We start from the raw sequence: 15,554 nt of genomic DNA, 5'->3' as shown, positions 1-15,554 counted from the left end.
CATGTCTGAAATGCTCATATTTGTGTCTTTTGAAGAAACAGAGATGTTCTTGGAGAAATGCATATTCATATAGTCTATGTTGACATATATCTCCAATTCATGCACTGCTCTTGTTTACTTGTAGCTCCACAAGCACAAACTGGTCACTATCAGCACATAGAAAGACTTGTTTTTTCAGTACCACGATGTTTCTGTACTGAGCTTACTGCTAGCACAAAAATACTCTGCATTTCTCCGGGAACCAGTTGGATACAAGCATGCCTGTACTGTCCTTGTGGAATTTTGGCCTTTTGCAGCCAAAATTCACATACCTGCTTTGTCACTGCTAACATTTGTGTCACTGCTAGCATTGCAAATCACAGGTCATTCTTGTCTGCAACTATCTTTCAGTTTTGTGACTCTTGGGTCACGTTAATGTACAAAGGTACATTGGGAACGGAGTCTTAACTGTAATTCTTTGATTTCCCCATTGAAAAACAAAACCAAAATAAAGGAAACAAACAAAAAGGACTAGAAAAATCTGGTTTGAAAATGTCCCTTTACACCTACAGCCAGGATTTGACCACACCAAGCTAGATGAGAGGAGAACCAAAGAGGTCACTGTGGTTTGCCCAGTTGAACTTTGCACTGCTATAACTGACGTGAGAAAACGCTCCTGCAGGCTGGTAATATTATGAGTTGTTTTTTTCAACTGTGCACTCAACAGGAAATTGAGTGCTACATAGTGTTATCCAATCAGCTTTTGTGTCTTTTTTGTCCTCTACTTCTTCCTTGGTTTATCTGCTCTTTTCAACTACTCACTTTCATCTGGTTAGCAAGAGCTGAGCTGTTGATGGTTCAAGAGGATTAGCTGATGAGGAGAATGATATGTGTGTATTATAAATCATCTCTCTCATTGTGCATTTTTGTGCAGAAGGCGGATGGAACATGTAACACAAACTTCAAAACTACCAAGACACAGGAGCAAGTTCTACAGGTTTTTGTGGAATTCATTGAGGGCAACACAATTATTCTGGTGAGTCTGAACTCTTCAGCTTCACTGATCTTTGACCCAATTACCTTGTTTCGGGGCCGTGTATCCTCTGGCACAAGAAAAATTAATTAAACTACCAAAGAAGAAAATGGTTTTGACTTCCAGTCCCTCCCAGCAGATGGAGCAGAAATGGGGACTTGGTGGGCCGTGATAAGTAGTTGGCTGAGGCCAGTTCGGTCAGATCTTGCCTTAAGTTCATCCCACGTTCCCCACATGCTAGCAAAACATCAATCATACCAACTTATTGCTTGCCATCAGTTTAGATCCATGGATGTTAGATGCATAAGAGGGAAGATGATGTCTAAGAAAGGATTGTGCTGGCAGGAAAACTTGTGATTTAAGAATTCAGTCTGAAGTGGATAAAACTAGAGCATGGGGGCAGGAAGTGAGATTGCTGGCTGGCTGTGCTCCTGTGTGTGAGACTTGCCTTCAAGAGCAATTCCTGTATGCTACTTCACGGGTAGCACAGCAGGCATGTGGTAGATGGCATAACATGTCTCTTGTCTTTGGAACTTCAAAGGATGCAATAGTGTTTTGCTGCACTGTAGAAGCCATCATGAAGGCAGATAAGCTCTCCAGAGGGAGCATGCTCGGTAACACAGGACAGCATTAAAAATGTGTAGTAGAGTTTTTATGTATTAGGCCTTGGATTTTTTTATCTTTCTCCCATCCCATAATGCGCAAAGTCTCATTGCATCCAAAGCAAGACAGATAACTATGCTCGGTGTAACACATGCAGCAGAGGCACTTCAGTCTGTTTATTTACTATGAAAGCCTGTTGAAGTTTAGTTTCAGATTGACTTTCAAATGATGAACCTGTTGTTTTGAAGGATTTATAGTCTAAAATTAACATGACCTCTTCATTATAATGACCCTATAGTAAACAGAGTATCTTAGTTCATTATTTACTTAAATGTTTATGGGTTGGTTGTCTTTTTTTCTGCTTTTCCTCCAGAAAAAATACCTCAAGCGTCTGCAGGAAATTCATGTCATTCTTGAATCCTCAGACTTCTTCAAACGACATGAGGTGAGCAGGGAGTATAATGCTGTGGAAGTGCATTGCTGTTTCATTTGGTCCGATGTACTTCAGAATAGCTTTCTGTATTAGTAGAAAGGAGTTTGTAGTAGAGGAAAACTAACACATGTTAACAACACAGATAACAGAAGGCTTCCATCACAATGATACAGAAGATTAAACAAGTTGAGGGATAATAAATCTTCCCAATTTTAGAACACACCAGCACTTACAGCTTTGGACCATGGCAGGGAATGGTTTATTAGTAGCAGTTTCCCGTGGCTTCTCTAATCTTGATGTGTTTCAGTGGCAATCTGTATAGAAGAATGGCAGTGTGAAAGCTTGCATTTGATACAGTAGCATTCAGTTGTACTTTGACAATGAAGGCTTTATTAGTTATACTGGATTTTCATTAAAACACTGTATAATTTACTCTATGTGGTCTCCTTGTATGCTTTGCTGTGGAGAAGGCATTGTCAGCATTTTATGTACAAGATTTTGAGATCAGACATTTTATATTACTTAGTTGATTTCCTCTTATCACTAAAGGTGCTTTTGTTAATCATAGGCTATGGTCTTTCTTTGAAAGAAAGAAGTCACTGGCTTTTGATGAATTGCTGAATTTGAGACCTTTTGCCAAGTCAGCTGGAGAATCGCCGTTCTTCCATTTGTCGGGTCCCTTTTCCCATCTGCACAACCATTTATACATTACTGATTGATATGGTTATGCAGATGGGGCATGTAAATCATCAACATGTAAACGTAGACCAAAAGTCTCTTGAGTCACTGTGAGGAGGGCATTGTCTTAGTGGGAAGTGTTAAGTGATGGGGGATGCTAAAGATGTGTTTTTAACCGCATCATTTCAATTCATCTTCCAGGTTGTTGGAAGTTCACTACTTTTTGTACATGATGGCAGTGGGAACGCCAATGTGTGGCTAATTGATTTTGGAAAGACCACCCTTCTCCCTGATGGGCAGACACTGGATCACAGGATCCCCTGGCAAGAAGGCAACAGGGAGGATGGGTACTTGTTGGGTTTGGACAATTTGATTGGCATCTTGGAAAGCATAACTGAAAGATGAGTTGTGAATGGCACAAAACTTGCAGGGCTGCTCTGTAACTTTCTGCTCTACTGGGATTACTCAGTTAGAAGGAAACCTTTTAACTCTCTCCAAACTCCTGCGGTCATCAGTGCAGAGGGAGCTGCATCCAGAATGTAGCAGTTAGTGAGCAAAAGGACTTTGCATTATCCCTCTATGAATTTAAAGAACTCCAGATTGGTCTGTATTGCACCAGCCTACCTTGAGACTGGTCCTCAGAGGATGAAGATCTCCATACTCGGGAACCACACAAGCATGAGTGAAGAGGTCTTCATGGTAAACCAGAATGATTCTGATTTCTGGCAAATAGACGGGACTCCAGATTACCTCTTAGTGATCCAGAGCATGTGATTGGGGATTCAGGGTAGGAATAACAATTTTTCAGGAAACTCTGTAATTCTGAAACCAGCAAGAGTGATATTTTCCCCCCGCCCCAAATTCCAAGTCGTCTTGCTCCTGTGTATATTATTGGATGGACCAACAACTTCTGCTATGTTGTGCTACAGTGTGCACAAGGTAGAAATGGATAATCACAAGAAACCTGGAGCAAACGAAGACAGCAGTTTGTAGTGGCTGGATGTGCTAACTGCTGATGACCATTCCTGCTCCTCCCTACCCTTGCCTCGATTCAATCCAAGAACAGCCTTTGCTTTTTATGTAGCCTCTCAGGAGATTACAGATACTCTAGGGAGAGAATAGCAGTCTATTGTCTCCAAAAACATTTGACTTTCAGACTGGGTGGGCTGTTGGAAAAGTGCCTAACTTGGCAAGTTTGGTCTCTTGCAGCTGAACTGCAGTTCTGAAAATCTGTAATGACTCTTTCGCACACAGACCAGGGAACTAAGGGTTTTTTCAAGGCTTGTTTCTTTTTTAAAAATAAGATCCCTATACACGTGCACAAACATGCACTAGTAGCCAGCAACCAACGTGATCTCTTAAGACCATGGTTTGACTGTCTCCTAATGCACGTGGTTCCTGGCCATGTTCCTGTTCCCAAATGCAGCTGTCACTTAAGTGTATAGACTGGTGCAGCAACCGGGAAGGTAATGTTTCTGCATTCACAGCATTACACTAACAATGAGGTAATTCCCAGGCATCCTTCCTCCAAGGTATCAGTTGTTAACTCAGGGCAGTTTAGAGGAAGGAATGTCAATATATCACATCACATAGTCCCCAGTTGGAATCGCAGGGCCACCTGTGAGTCATTCTTTTTTTGCTGTGGCCCAGGCACATCCACAGCCACAGAAAATTCACAGTGTTTAGGTTTAAATCAGGAAAGACTGAAGGGATTTCTTGTAATGGCTTCACATAACTTCTGTGGGCTGCCTCTAGTCACTTGAACAGTTCTTTAAATACTAGCAGTATAAATACTAGCAGTATTCACATGTTCACTCACTTTCCAGGTTTTAACATTGATAACGTGATGATGCAAAATGATTTCAAAATGAGGACAAGTCTTATTACTATTTGATTGTTAATCCCCTTTCAACATCTAAAGATAGTAATGCATATGGATGAGAAATTGCTGTCTTGTGCTCAGGAGACATTCTGAGAACTGTGGGATATATGAAGGTGACTCCTTGCTTTGGCAAACTGCTATTTCAGTAATAATTGTGATCATGACCAAAAAGGCTGTAGAGTCCAGATCTAGAATGAAATATACTATAGCATTTGTAATTAGAATTGAAGAGCCTAAAATGATTTCTAAAAGGAGTTACTTTAGATAACACACTACTTTACTGACTTTTTAATCACCTCTTAACAGAACAGCAATACTAAAAATTCAAGCTCGGTTGTGACCTAAAAGTTAGAAAACATAGAGCGGGTATTCTATAGGAAGAAATGATGTAGAAACCTTTCATCTTAAAACAGAAATTGCTTGAAACTGGTAATTATTTTTACAGTACACTGCAAAGTCAGACTTCTGTGGTCTCACAGAGTCCTTCTGAGTTTTATTTTTATGGTAGTATATTAATGAGTTTTTGACTTGGATGTTTCAGAAGGTTTGCAATTTTTTAAGTGTCAGCAAGCCTTCAATGGAGAGAGATTATCATTCCAGATGCCTCCTAACTTTTGAACTGCTATGAGATGAGAAATTAATCTGTTGTGAATTTCATTCAATTTAAAACAAAGCAAAACAAAACACAACCCAATTCTTTTTCCTATTCTGCAGCCAACAGGTGAGCCATAGGTAAGGAGAATTGGAAGTAAATATGCCTCACAGGGGAAGCCTTGAATAAGACCTTTTCTATGAGACTGCAATTGCAAGCAGTTCTACCATAACAAAAAAAATTAGAAGAGTTAGAAATGAGACTGTTAAGGTGATAGAATTAATTAGTGGTTTGCCTAATTAATCTTCAGATTTAATTTTCTTTCTTCTCTTACTACATATGTGAATCTTTTGCACCAGTATAACTTATTTTCTAAAGGGAAGATTTAGGGGGTAAAAGTTGACGCTCAAATGTCAGTTGAGAGTTTGAGACAAACTTTTAGACTGACTGTCCAGGTCTAAAGGAGAAATAGAAGCAATGTGGTACCAGTAGCTTCATAAGATCCAACTAGCACCTGGACGGTTTGTAGTATGTGGTCTTGGGGGAGAACATGGATAATGATCCATTGTTCTGCAGGAGTTGACAAGGTCAGGGGAAAAATGATGAAAATCTCTGCTGCAGCAGACCCTGTCTGGAAACTCATTCTAGATGATAAATAGTTCTAGCAAATTAGTTTTGAAATGGCCCTTTGGCTTGCTAAGGGATTAGAAGGGAAGAAGCCACAATCTGCTGCTCTTATGGGAAAAAAAAAGAGGAGGCAGCTTTTCATTAGCAAACTGCAAGTGTAGGACTGCAACTGGGCACTGGAGCTCTAAGGGGCTGAGTCTCTGAGCTTGAGCAAACAAGTACAGAATTAAGTTAGCTACCTTAATTCACACTGGATAGCCCAGAGTGCTGGTCTCTCTACACTCACTTGCTAGTGTGAGGAAGCAGCATAACCTTCTTTCACTATGGGGTAAGTTAAGTTGCCTTGAATAAGCTTATATTTACCAAAGGGTCCACATGATGCCTTTGCACAGGCATGTAATGTAGAAGAGCTCACGATAACCAAGGCACTTGTACACATACAAGTCCGGAATGTAGTTCTTTAATGCCTCCACTGAGATATTGCCTCACTCAGGAAACACGGAGAGCTCGTGTTTCCACAGCGTATCTACGCTGGCTCAGAGGTACTTTGGTGCTGAACAGCTAACCTGTGACTTGTGCACCAAGGTCTTAACAATTTTCACTAGCTAGATGCAGCTGTAGCTGCTCTATTCTTATGTGACTCTAGCAGTATGACTTCTCTCCCTCAACTTTGTCAGTGACCTGTTTTTTTGGCCTTGGACAATTATCCTAGGCCTTGGTTTCATTCCCATTTTACAAATGGGAATAGTATCTACTTACCTCACAGGAATGGTGTGAGGCTGTCCTTCATTATTGCTTGCAAGATGCTGTGAGATTCTTTGAAGCAAGGTGCAATGTAGAAAGAAATGCATCAGCTAAGTTTAAAAATTACACATGTTGGGACCTCACAAAGATATGAATTTGGATGAAATTTAACCAAAGTGGTGAAAATTAAATCCCTCTTAATTTTACACTGGAGGGAAGTTCACTTAACATCTGATCCAATTCCTTTTGTAGGGAAAGATTTCAATGGGAGTTGGACCAACCCTTAAGTATCTCAGAGGGGTCTTGCTATTTTTTTTTATTGCTGTTGTTATTTGTTATTTTTAAGGTACTGAGATCAAATAGCCTGTATCATCCACAGCGCATCCGTTCTGAACACTACAATGCAATGCTGACCATGGTCACTTTTGACATTGACTGTATTGGTTGAGTGTTTGTTACTCTGAAGCGTGTATGCTACTAAATAAATGAGACTGAAGGAAAAAAAAAAAAAAAAGACATCCACTGTGATTTGGTCAGAGGATAGTAACTTCTTCAAGAATTTCTTTAGGGAAGGGACAATAACTGTTTATTTCAAAGTTTCTTGTGTTTGCAGCCTTTAGCATCTAATATTTCTTAAAAAAATATATATATATATATATATATAGTTCTAAGACATATAGAAGCTAACATTGGAGCTTAGTTCCAAATCCCACTAGTTATATTTTGCTTTAGAACCTGATCCACAACAAAGCTTCATGGATTCCTTCAAGATAAACTCTGTCTCAAAAACCTCAGTCAGTTCAGTCTCAATGTATCAAAAAAATTGTGCATCAAAAGGCACTTGGCAGACTCAGAGCAGTTAACTGTTCAATGGGGCAGTTTTGTGTGGCAGCAGAGAATAAGCAGTCGACCCTCCAGGACTGGCAACACTTCTCAGCAAGAAAGTGTGTCCTCTTCCTTGTGTGAAAAGAGTATTTAGCAGAAAGGTAAACAAATGGTCATCATTACTGTCTCTTTATTTTGTGTTGCAAGTATAAACACATACACTTGTCCAGCTTTAAATTGCATAGAAGCAGGCCGTGTCATCTATTTATGGACGGTAGTCACCCAGAAAGGTAAGTTGGCAAGAAGTTCTGCCATGGTCAGAGGTAATGACAAATCAAAACCAATACAACTAAATGAAAAAGTCATGTGATGAGACAGGAAGATGTAAGTGATGTCACGCCTAAGTTCTCTGCATCACACTGAAAAGGGTAGGCATCCAGGAGGAAAGTGAGCAAAGCCACGCCTACAGGAGAAAGTCTCTGGCAGAGCTCTGCTGCTTGGGGGTCTGAGGAAGTGTGGTCCCTGGCTGACACAGCTGTGGAGATGCAAACACATTGGGGAAAATGATACTCCCAGCAGCAGCATTTTCTTTCCTTTCAGGTAAGTATTAGAAGTGGAATAAGTTACATTTGCAAAAGCCCATAACTATTTCATTAGACTTGCATGCTCTTAGTACACACCTGCGAGCTGGCAGATTAGTGGAGAACTTACCTCAGGAAGAGGGTTGATATAAGGGGGACACCTTACATCTGTACACTTAAAAGTTCTGTTTCTTTATAGGGAAGATGAAGACACAAAATGCAAGTTGAAGAGAGAATAGATAACAAATAAGAAGCAAGATTATCAACAAATGTGAAAGAAAGCAGAGAGGGACAAATTTAACTTTGGATTATAATTTCATCTTTTGTTATTTAGTCCCCTCTTTAAAATGTAGGTATAAGGTTGTATGAAGCAACATAAAGTACTAATACTAAGCACAGAAGAAAAAAACAACTCTATTCACGTAAATCTAAAAACAAATTGGTAACATGTTAAAAGACAGACACCCATCACAAAGAACAATTTATAATAATCCTACAAATTCAGTGGGGAAATGTTGGAAGACTTTTCCCATGGACTACAGGACTGAATTAATTCCAGATCTCCAGCTTGTGTCATTCCCTTAGGAAACAAAATTGGCTTTTGGCTTTCAGTTGCTCAAGTAATCTAATTTTCACTCTACGTGTTCAACTTATTGATTATGCACTAAAAGTGTCTCCTTAAAGTTTCCAGCAAGTTACATTTTGAAATGGTAGCAATTGAGCGCTATGAAATCTCTGACTGTATAAATGGAAAGTTTCAGCCTCAGAATTTTAGGACTGAAAGTTCTACTGTATATCATCACAGCTGTTATTTTTCTTTGAGATAATATGGTTTGGACAGCATGTAGCATCTCAGCAATATTAGCATTATTTCCTCTGGGATATTAATTGAAAGTATCTTATCTGTAAGGGGTTTTTAAAAAGCAGCTAAGAGATCGGATATGCCCAGAAAAGCTTGGTAGTCAAAAAGATTCATGGCAACTGTGCTGACAAAAACTGTTTACATTTAGTGGACTGTTCCATTTGAATGAGTTGAGAGTTTATATAAAAGTTAGGTTGCTAATGCAGATTCTTTTAAAATTCCTGGCTTTCTCTTTGAGTGCCCATTTGGTATGTGCAGCTCCAATTCTGTTTTGTAAGAAAGACACTGCATCTGTCTCAGTACATCCCTGAGCTACATGCTGTTGTAAACCAGCAATGTGTTCACTCTACTCTTACAGTTGCCCTTTCCACACCCCACTGCTGGTCACTCTTAGAGATAAGGTATTGGGAAGGATGGAGCTTTATTCTGGCTGCATGCAGTCTCGTCTGTGCTCTTCCTGTAAATAAGCACCTTGATACAGCTATTCAGCAGAAAACAGGTATTTGTCCAAAGTTCTAGAACTTCCATTTTAGTTATATAATGAAGGCATAGGTGCAGCCAAGGCTGCCTGTGGCATTGTGATGGAATGAACTGTGCTCTTCTCTCATTTCACTTTTGAATGGCTGATGTAGTTTTATCACTGCTGGCCTTTCTGCATTCATGAATTAAGTTGAGGCAATTGCTGTGGATGGTGAAAAAAAGTGGTAGTTCAAGTAGAGTAACTATATGGACAGCAGGGATCCTACCCTGGATTCCTTCTCACTGGAATATTAGAGTATTGTATAGTCATTTCCATGTGAAAAAATGAAGAACGGCCTTGAGCCTGCTACTTTACGGAAAGTCTGCAGGAAGAAAAAGCCATATACTTAATTTCCCATGGCTTCTGAAAGAGCCAGTATTTCACTCACTACCACCAATTTCTCACCTCTGCAGATGGCTAAAGAGAACTGAGAGCAGAGACCTACAAAAGCATGGTCATGACCACCACTGCTTTGCTCAGGATAGAGCCTGTTACCAATAATGGTTGGAAAGCAATCTGGAGTCGTGTCCACTGGAGCTGAATTAGGATCACTACCCGGCTGCAGCCTTACCGCATATGGAGGGAGGAAGGGGCTGATTTGCTGATGCCCAGTCATAGCTATTGGAGAACTTGACAGCTCACTTTTGAGGAAACACTACTAATGCATAAACCACAGAACTAACATAATCTGAAAGGTAAGGATCAGTTTAAGAGTAGATGTGTTCATTCTTCAGTAGCATGTTCCAGAGGTGGCCAGCCTGAAACATGACCGAAAAATGTTAGCCTCTGCAAGAGGAAAGAATGAGAAAATGAGGTTCTAACTGTGCTTTCCAGCCTTGTTTAACTGAGCTGTGGCAGCTCCTGGACATAAGATAGGACAAGACAATGAGCTAAACTTGAGAGAAGTCAGAGAGTGAAAGTAAAGGTGATATGGAAAGAAGGACATGAAGCACAGGCAACAGCCTCACTTGTCACTCACCCCATCAGTCCGCACACTACTCCTGGAATTCTCCCATGCACAGAGGAACCCCTCTGTTCTGACCTGTTATTTCCCAACACAGATTTGGGATTATTTCCCTAACATACGTGTTATTGCTGAAAGGTAGGCATCGTCAACCACTCAAGTCTGGAAATGATTATATATAAAAATATCTGTTCTAAAGCCAAAGGCCTAAAACTCTAGGAAGCTTGGAACAGATACAAAGTCAGACCAACAAAGCATAAACCTGGGTTGAAGATGCATTTCACTCAAGATGGATTCAGACTCTTCACTCTGCGTTTCTGTACCACCTCTCAGTAGTGTCCATCCCAGCATGACACAGGACAAGAAGTCTGTGTGGCCAAAGCAAACCCTTTCCCGCCAACACACATCGTCAGACTGTACATGCAGCTGGTTGCTAGGCATTAAGCTTGTACCAGAGCACAACTTCCCTCAGAAAGGAACCAGGCAGAGTCTATGGCTGACATCTCACCATGCAACATGAAGGCAGCATGTAACTATCCACCACAGGTTGGCAGTGCAACATTCAGGAGTGGGACAAAACCAAAGTGCTTCCAAGACTGTTCAAGCTTAGTCCAAATTATTTACTTTTCAGTCTCCTTATTTTGCAAGCTTTATCCAGTAAACACCAGTTTAGACCCTAAGCAACAGAAAAAAAGCCTTAGAAATGAGCTGTCTTCAAGACAAACACCACCCTTATCAGTAAGTCTCTCTGCGTGGAAGGGAAGAAATGACAACTGGATTAAATGTGTGAAGTCAGGTCATGATTTTAGCTTTCTCAAATGGTTAAGCTATTCTACCTTCCTTTGTAAAGGGCACTGTAAGATACTGTTTGTATTAGGTTCCTCTTCACTCTTCCCCTTCCTTGCATTACTTTGTCTACCTCAGAAGAGCAGGTAATAAAACCAAGTACAGCTCCAGTGTACTTGGTACAAATGCTAGATAGTTACTCGAGAACCTCAGCTTAATGCTTACCAGCATCACACAGGAAATTATAATTGAATGTCAAAGTACTTACAAAAATGAAGTTCATCCCAAGTAAAGTCCATTAAAAGATAAAGACGGTCCATTTTCGCACCACCCCATGCAGCTCGCCCTTTCTTGGAAAAAAAACACATGACCCTTCCTTGCCAGGAGCTATGAAGAAAACAACAATGTGAGGCAAAAGTATCTTTCCCTCCTATTCAAAGGGATACTATCAGCTCCAACAACTATTTTTTCTCAACAGTAAATTTTGTTTTCTCCTTCCTTGCTTCTTTTCAAAGCACATGCTCAGAGGAGCATGGGAGGCTGAGGGTTTTTTTGTTTTGATTTGTTGTGGTTTTTTTAATCCTTTCTACTGCTTCCAATTTGAACAGTAGCTTCATTTTCATGTTTATCCACAGGGTCTACTAATAGAACAGGTTCAAAAGTGGCTGCTATTTATTTACTTCCCTTACAGTGCTTGAGCATTATTAGCAAGTCATCAGGAATGTAAAAAGCTCTCAGGAATACAGCAGCCTTTACAAATTGGTTGCTGCTGGCACAGCATGTGTCTTTGGTTTCGTAGGTCAGAAAGAAACGCAAACATTGTTGGTTATTTTGGAAATCCATCCAAATGCTGCAGCTGGATGGTAGGTCCATTTCTTTTCACCTGAGCAGATTAAGAAGGAGTCCTTTCATTAAGTATTGTATGCTGAATCAGGACAGCTATGCCAATGTTCTCTACTGCTAAGCTGGTTCGGTGGAACACATTTGATGGACAGAGATAGAAATGCAACTGTTTTTAATGATCTGGGGATCTGGCAGCTAGAAGAAGGAAGCAGAACGTTACTGATGTTCAAACATCACCCAATCACCTATCTGAAGGAACTTCAATGGAGAAAGTAAGTGAAATAGGAAGCAGTCCTTCCAGACACACACATTCCCTGATCTTTGAAAGAACCATTTCTGTTATACTGGAGTAACACTCAGGTCATCTGACAAAGACAGACCAGAGTCTCTCTCTCTTAATGTTTTCTCTGTTTTATGAAAAGGCTCTTCTTCTCTATGCAGGCTGGAGCTCCTTAGCACAGCTGCTCTGACCTCTCCCAAAGCTGATGGCTGGTGGTCAGTGCTATAACACAGGTCATCATAAGCATAATTTACATTTCCGCAAGGGAAAGACTGGAGTTTCACCAGTTCAATACCACCAATATCCAGGTGAGGGCAGTTATTTCTACTTGGAGATGCTGGAGATGCCCGAGAGCTTGGAGAAGAACTGTAATTCCCATCAAAGCCTGAATCTTCCCGCTCTGGAGTTGCTTTAAGCTTGGAACTGGGGCTGAAGTGACAGATGTTCTCTAGCACCCACGATCCATAGGTTGGGTTCCAGAGATTTTTTGTTTTGTTTTTAAGTCTGTGGGTTAGCGGGTTGCTGAGCTCCAGCTTCTGGTTTGAAGTCTGCTGGAACCAGGACCCACTGTTGAAATCGCTGAGGCATGGCAGGCTGGGCCCTTGAGCAGTCCGGTTACTCAGGTTCTCCACCAGCAACTCTTGTGGACATTGTGCAAGTTTGTGCCCAGCATGGTGGGAGTCCATTGTTTTAGGCACCATCTGAGGTGCGAGAGAAGGGCTTACCAACAGGGGCATTATCCCACTGGAAATATTTGGGCGCATGACTGTACTTCCTTCATCCTCTGGTGTGGGGCCACACTCCACGGGCAGCTCAGTGTTGATCACATCAGGGTCCTGAAAAGAAAGACAAGAATCTGTCACAGCTGCATTTTAAGATAAATAGCTAGAGAAAAAAGCTTTTGGCAGAACCTGACATCGGGTTTGGGCATTAGTCCTGCATGTTGCACAAGATGCTATGTGCCATCTGGATATTGCATGCTGTTAGGACTTGCACAAATGCTTTCTCATTTCTGTGCTTCCTTTGAGCAGTGCCTATGCTTTATTGAGATCAGTGGCTAAGCTGGGGGCAACTAGTACATGATTCCTCCCTTAGAAGTTTGGATCCAGGCCTGTAGTGGTAAAATGCTACCAGATGGTGAACTTGCTATACTATCCCATTTCCCACCTTCCCCACTCCATACCAGTTGAGTTGAGGCTTTGGAGCAACATTAGGCAAGGTCAGAATATGGACCTTGAAAGAGAATCTAAATACCTTTCCATCACAAAATGAAGGACGTACTGTTACTGAACAGGCTGAGAGCGTCCATATGCACAGGAACAGCATAATCTCCTTTTGGTTTGGCTGAAGACGGGAGAGTGAGAATGCATACTAGAAAACCCAAATCAATCTAATTATTTTCCCAATTGTGGCAGAGTAGTTGAGCCAACAGCACTGCCACAATTGGGAAAATAATTAGATTGATCTTTCAGGACTTCACACTTGTTTTACTCTCTAAAGCTACTGCCCTTGGGTTGTTGTCATTCCATAGATTATCATCCACATGGATACCAAAAACATGCACAAATACCTGAGTGCAATACTTTATTCTTTCCAGGATGGTGGAGAAGTTTGGCCGATACTCTGGGCTGTGCTGCCAGCACTGTGTCATGATCCGGTACCTTAAAATAATTTTTAAAGAGAAGTATCAATCAAGAAAAAGAATTATGTAAAATGTGTTTCAGTATGAAGTGATCATGGGTTTAGAGGAACTGCACTCAGTACATGGCCTGAAGGAGGAGAGACAAAACTTCTGCATTCTTGGATCCTGAGCCATTAGAGCACTATAGGATTTGCTTTAAGAAGTAGTCCTCTAAGCAAGAGGCAGTGGCTCTAGGGACATTCGGTAAGACCCACCTAACACTGGTGGCAATCGCCATGCCCTGACTAAAAGCGTCAAGTTGCCTTTGTCTAACCTGTTTGATACTCACCATCCCTTGGCTCGTGCGAGTACGGAAATACTTACACTGGCCCTGGACAATTTTTTGGTGGATCCATTCTTCCTCCACTGGTGACAAATTCCAGCACTTCCTGATTAGTTTTGCAAGGGTAGGGCATGTAACCTAGAGAGAAAATCTCCCAAAGCAGCACACCAAAGGACCTGTGTCAGAAACCAGCCAACAATACCAATTAGGTTTCATTTGCGCTCCACAAACCTGACACAAAACTGTGCAGGTAACACCACAGCAGTAACCTTTCAGAACTGAAGGCCAACCACAGTGATGTGCAACTGGCATGATTATGAGTCAACTTTGATAAAACAAAACAAAAGCTTTGCTCAAGCTCCAAAACTAGCTTTACAGTGGTTTCAAAATATTTTTATAACTCCAAAGTAGTGCTCTCTGCTGCATTTGTTATTTGTAGAACAGGAAATGCTAGATCACCCTTTGCTGCATATGGTCTAAATGAAAAGAACTGTTAGATCTGGCATGGAGATTCCTACCTTACCTGGGAAGACTGGAGATGTTTGCATCACTGTTTGGGAACAGGATGCTCAAGAATTAAATTAAGTAAGAGACATCCAGTGAAACTGAAAGGCACCAGCATTTATTCTTTTGTCATGGTAAAATTGCTCTCATTTTTTACATCCACGGGTTGAGGTAGGCAGGAAATAATGTATGATTTAGACCCAGGGGAGTCAAAAGAGTTCTGCCAGGATTTAAGCAGGGTCAGAATTTGAAGAGTTACTATTAGCTGCAAAGGTGGAAGAAATTTCCGGTACACATGTTACTTATAATAGCCTCTTACAGGAACTGCAGCACATTCCTTCAAAATATTTAGTACTGGCTGCTCACAGTCAGGCACTGATAAGCAACCCCTTGTCTTCCGGCATCACTAGCGACTTCAGGAAGCTGGGTCAGTTTGGCATTTAAGGGAATGTCTTGATACTGTATATTGAAGAATCTACTGTACTGGGAGAGAGGCATTCTTAAACAACTGGAAAGCTTCCATTCCCCATCATCTATGTATGAATGTGCTACTGTTGAGGATGTGCTTATTTTAAAGTTAGATTGAGGAATAAATATATAAACATCGTTTCCTCAGCAACCAGCACGGGTTTCCAATTAAACCTGATGTAATTTTATGGACAGCAGAAAAAATTATACAAGAAGAGTAATCCCGAGTGGTACAGACAGAGTCATTTACAAGATACATAAGCAGGCCTTGTCACTGATAGAAACTGAGTGGCGATACTGAGGGGTGAGGGAAATGTCTGGTGCTATTTCTCTGGATTTTTAACCAAGACTTCTTCAGAATCTAAACTGCTTTCTCTTTTCACTTC

The 15,554-nt window shown here is 40.9% G+C and overlaps 2 protein-coding genes across 5 annotated transcripts in view; one reads left to right on the top strand and one right to left on the bottom strand.

Moving 5' to 3' along the window:
- Window positions 1-7,062, top strand: part of ITPKA (inositol-trisphosphate 3-kinase A) — a 39,622-nt gene extending 32,560 nt beyond the window's left edge. The window contains exons 5-7 of the mRNA XM_054068712.1: window positions 914-1,015; window positions 1,989-2,060; window positions 2,928-7,062. Coding sequence (XP_053924687.1) covers window positions 914-1,015; window positions 1,989-2,060; window positions 2,928-3,131 — 378 coding nt within the window. The 3' untranslated portion in view covers window positions 3,132-7,062. The remainder of the gene's footprint in view (window positions 1-913; window positions 1,016-1,988; window positions 2,061-2,927) is intronic.
- Window positions 7,063-7,325: 263 nt separating this feature from the next.
- The window catches only part of LTK (leukocyte receptor tyrosine kinase), a 101,921-nt gene continuing 93,692 nt past the window's right edge, over window positions 7,326-15,554 (bottom strand). For 3 of the 4 annotated variants that reach the window (XM_054068796.1, XM_054068795.1, XM_054068794.1), the window contains 3 exons: window positions 14,238-14,372; window positions 13,803-13,893; window positions 7,328-13,068 (listed from right to left, as the gene is read on the bottom strand). In XM_054068796.1, coding sequence (XP_053924771.1) covers window positions 12,292-13,068; window positions 13,803-13,893; window positions 14,238-14,372 — 1,003 coding nt within the window. In that variant the 3' untranslated portion in view covers window positions 7,328-12,291. Of the gene's footprint in view, window positions 13,069-13,802; window positions 13,894-14,237; window positions 14,373-15,554 lie in introns of all 4 variants that reach the window. The other variant, XM_054068793.1, reaches the window with a different exon arrangement.

This window comes from Cuculus canorus, chromosome 5 (assembly GCF_017976375.1).
Source record: "Cuculus canorus isolate bCucCan1 chromosome 5, bCucCan1.pri, whole genome shotgun sequence".
Lineage (NCBI taxonomy): Eukaryota > Metazoa > Chordata > Aves > Cuculiformes > Cuculidae > Cuculus > Cuculus canorus.
The sequence above is the reverse complement of the archived record's forward strand: the minus strand, read 5'-3'. Positions and strand labels throughout refer to the sequence as shown.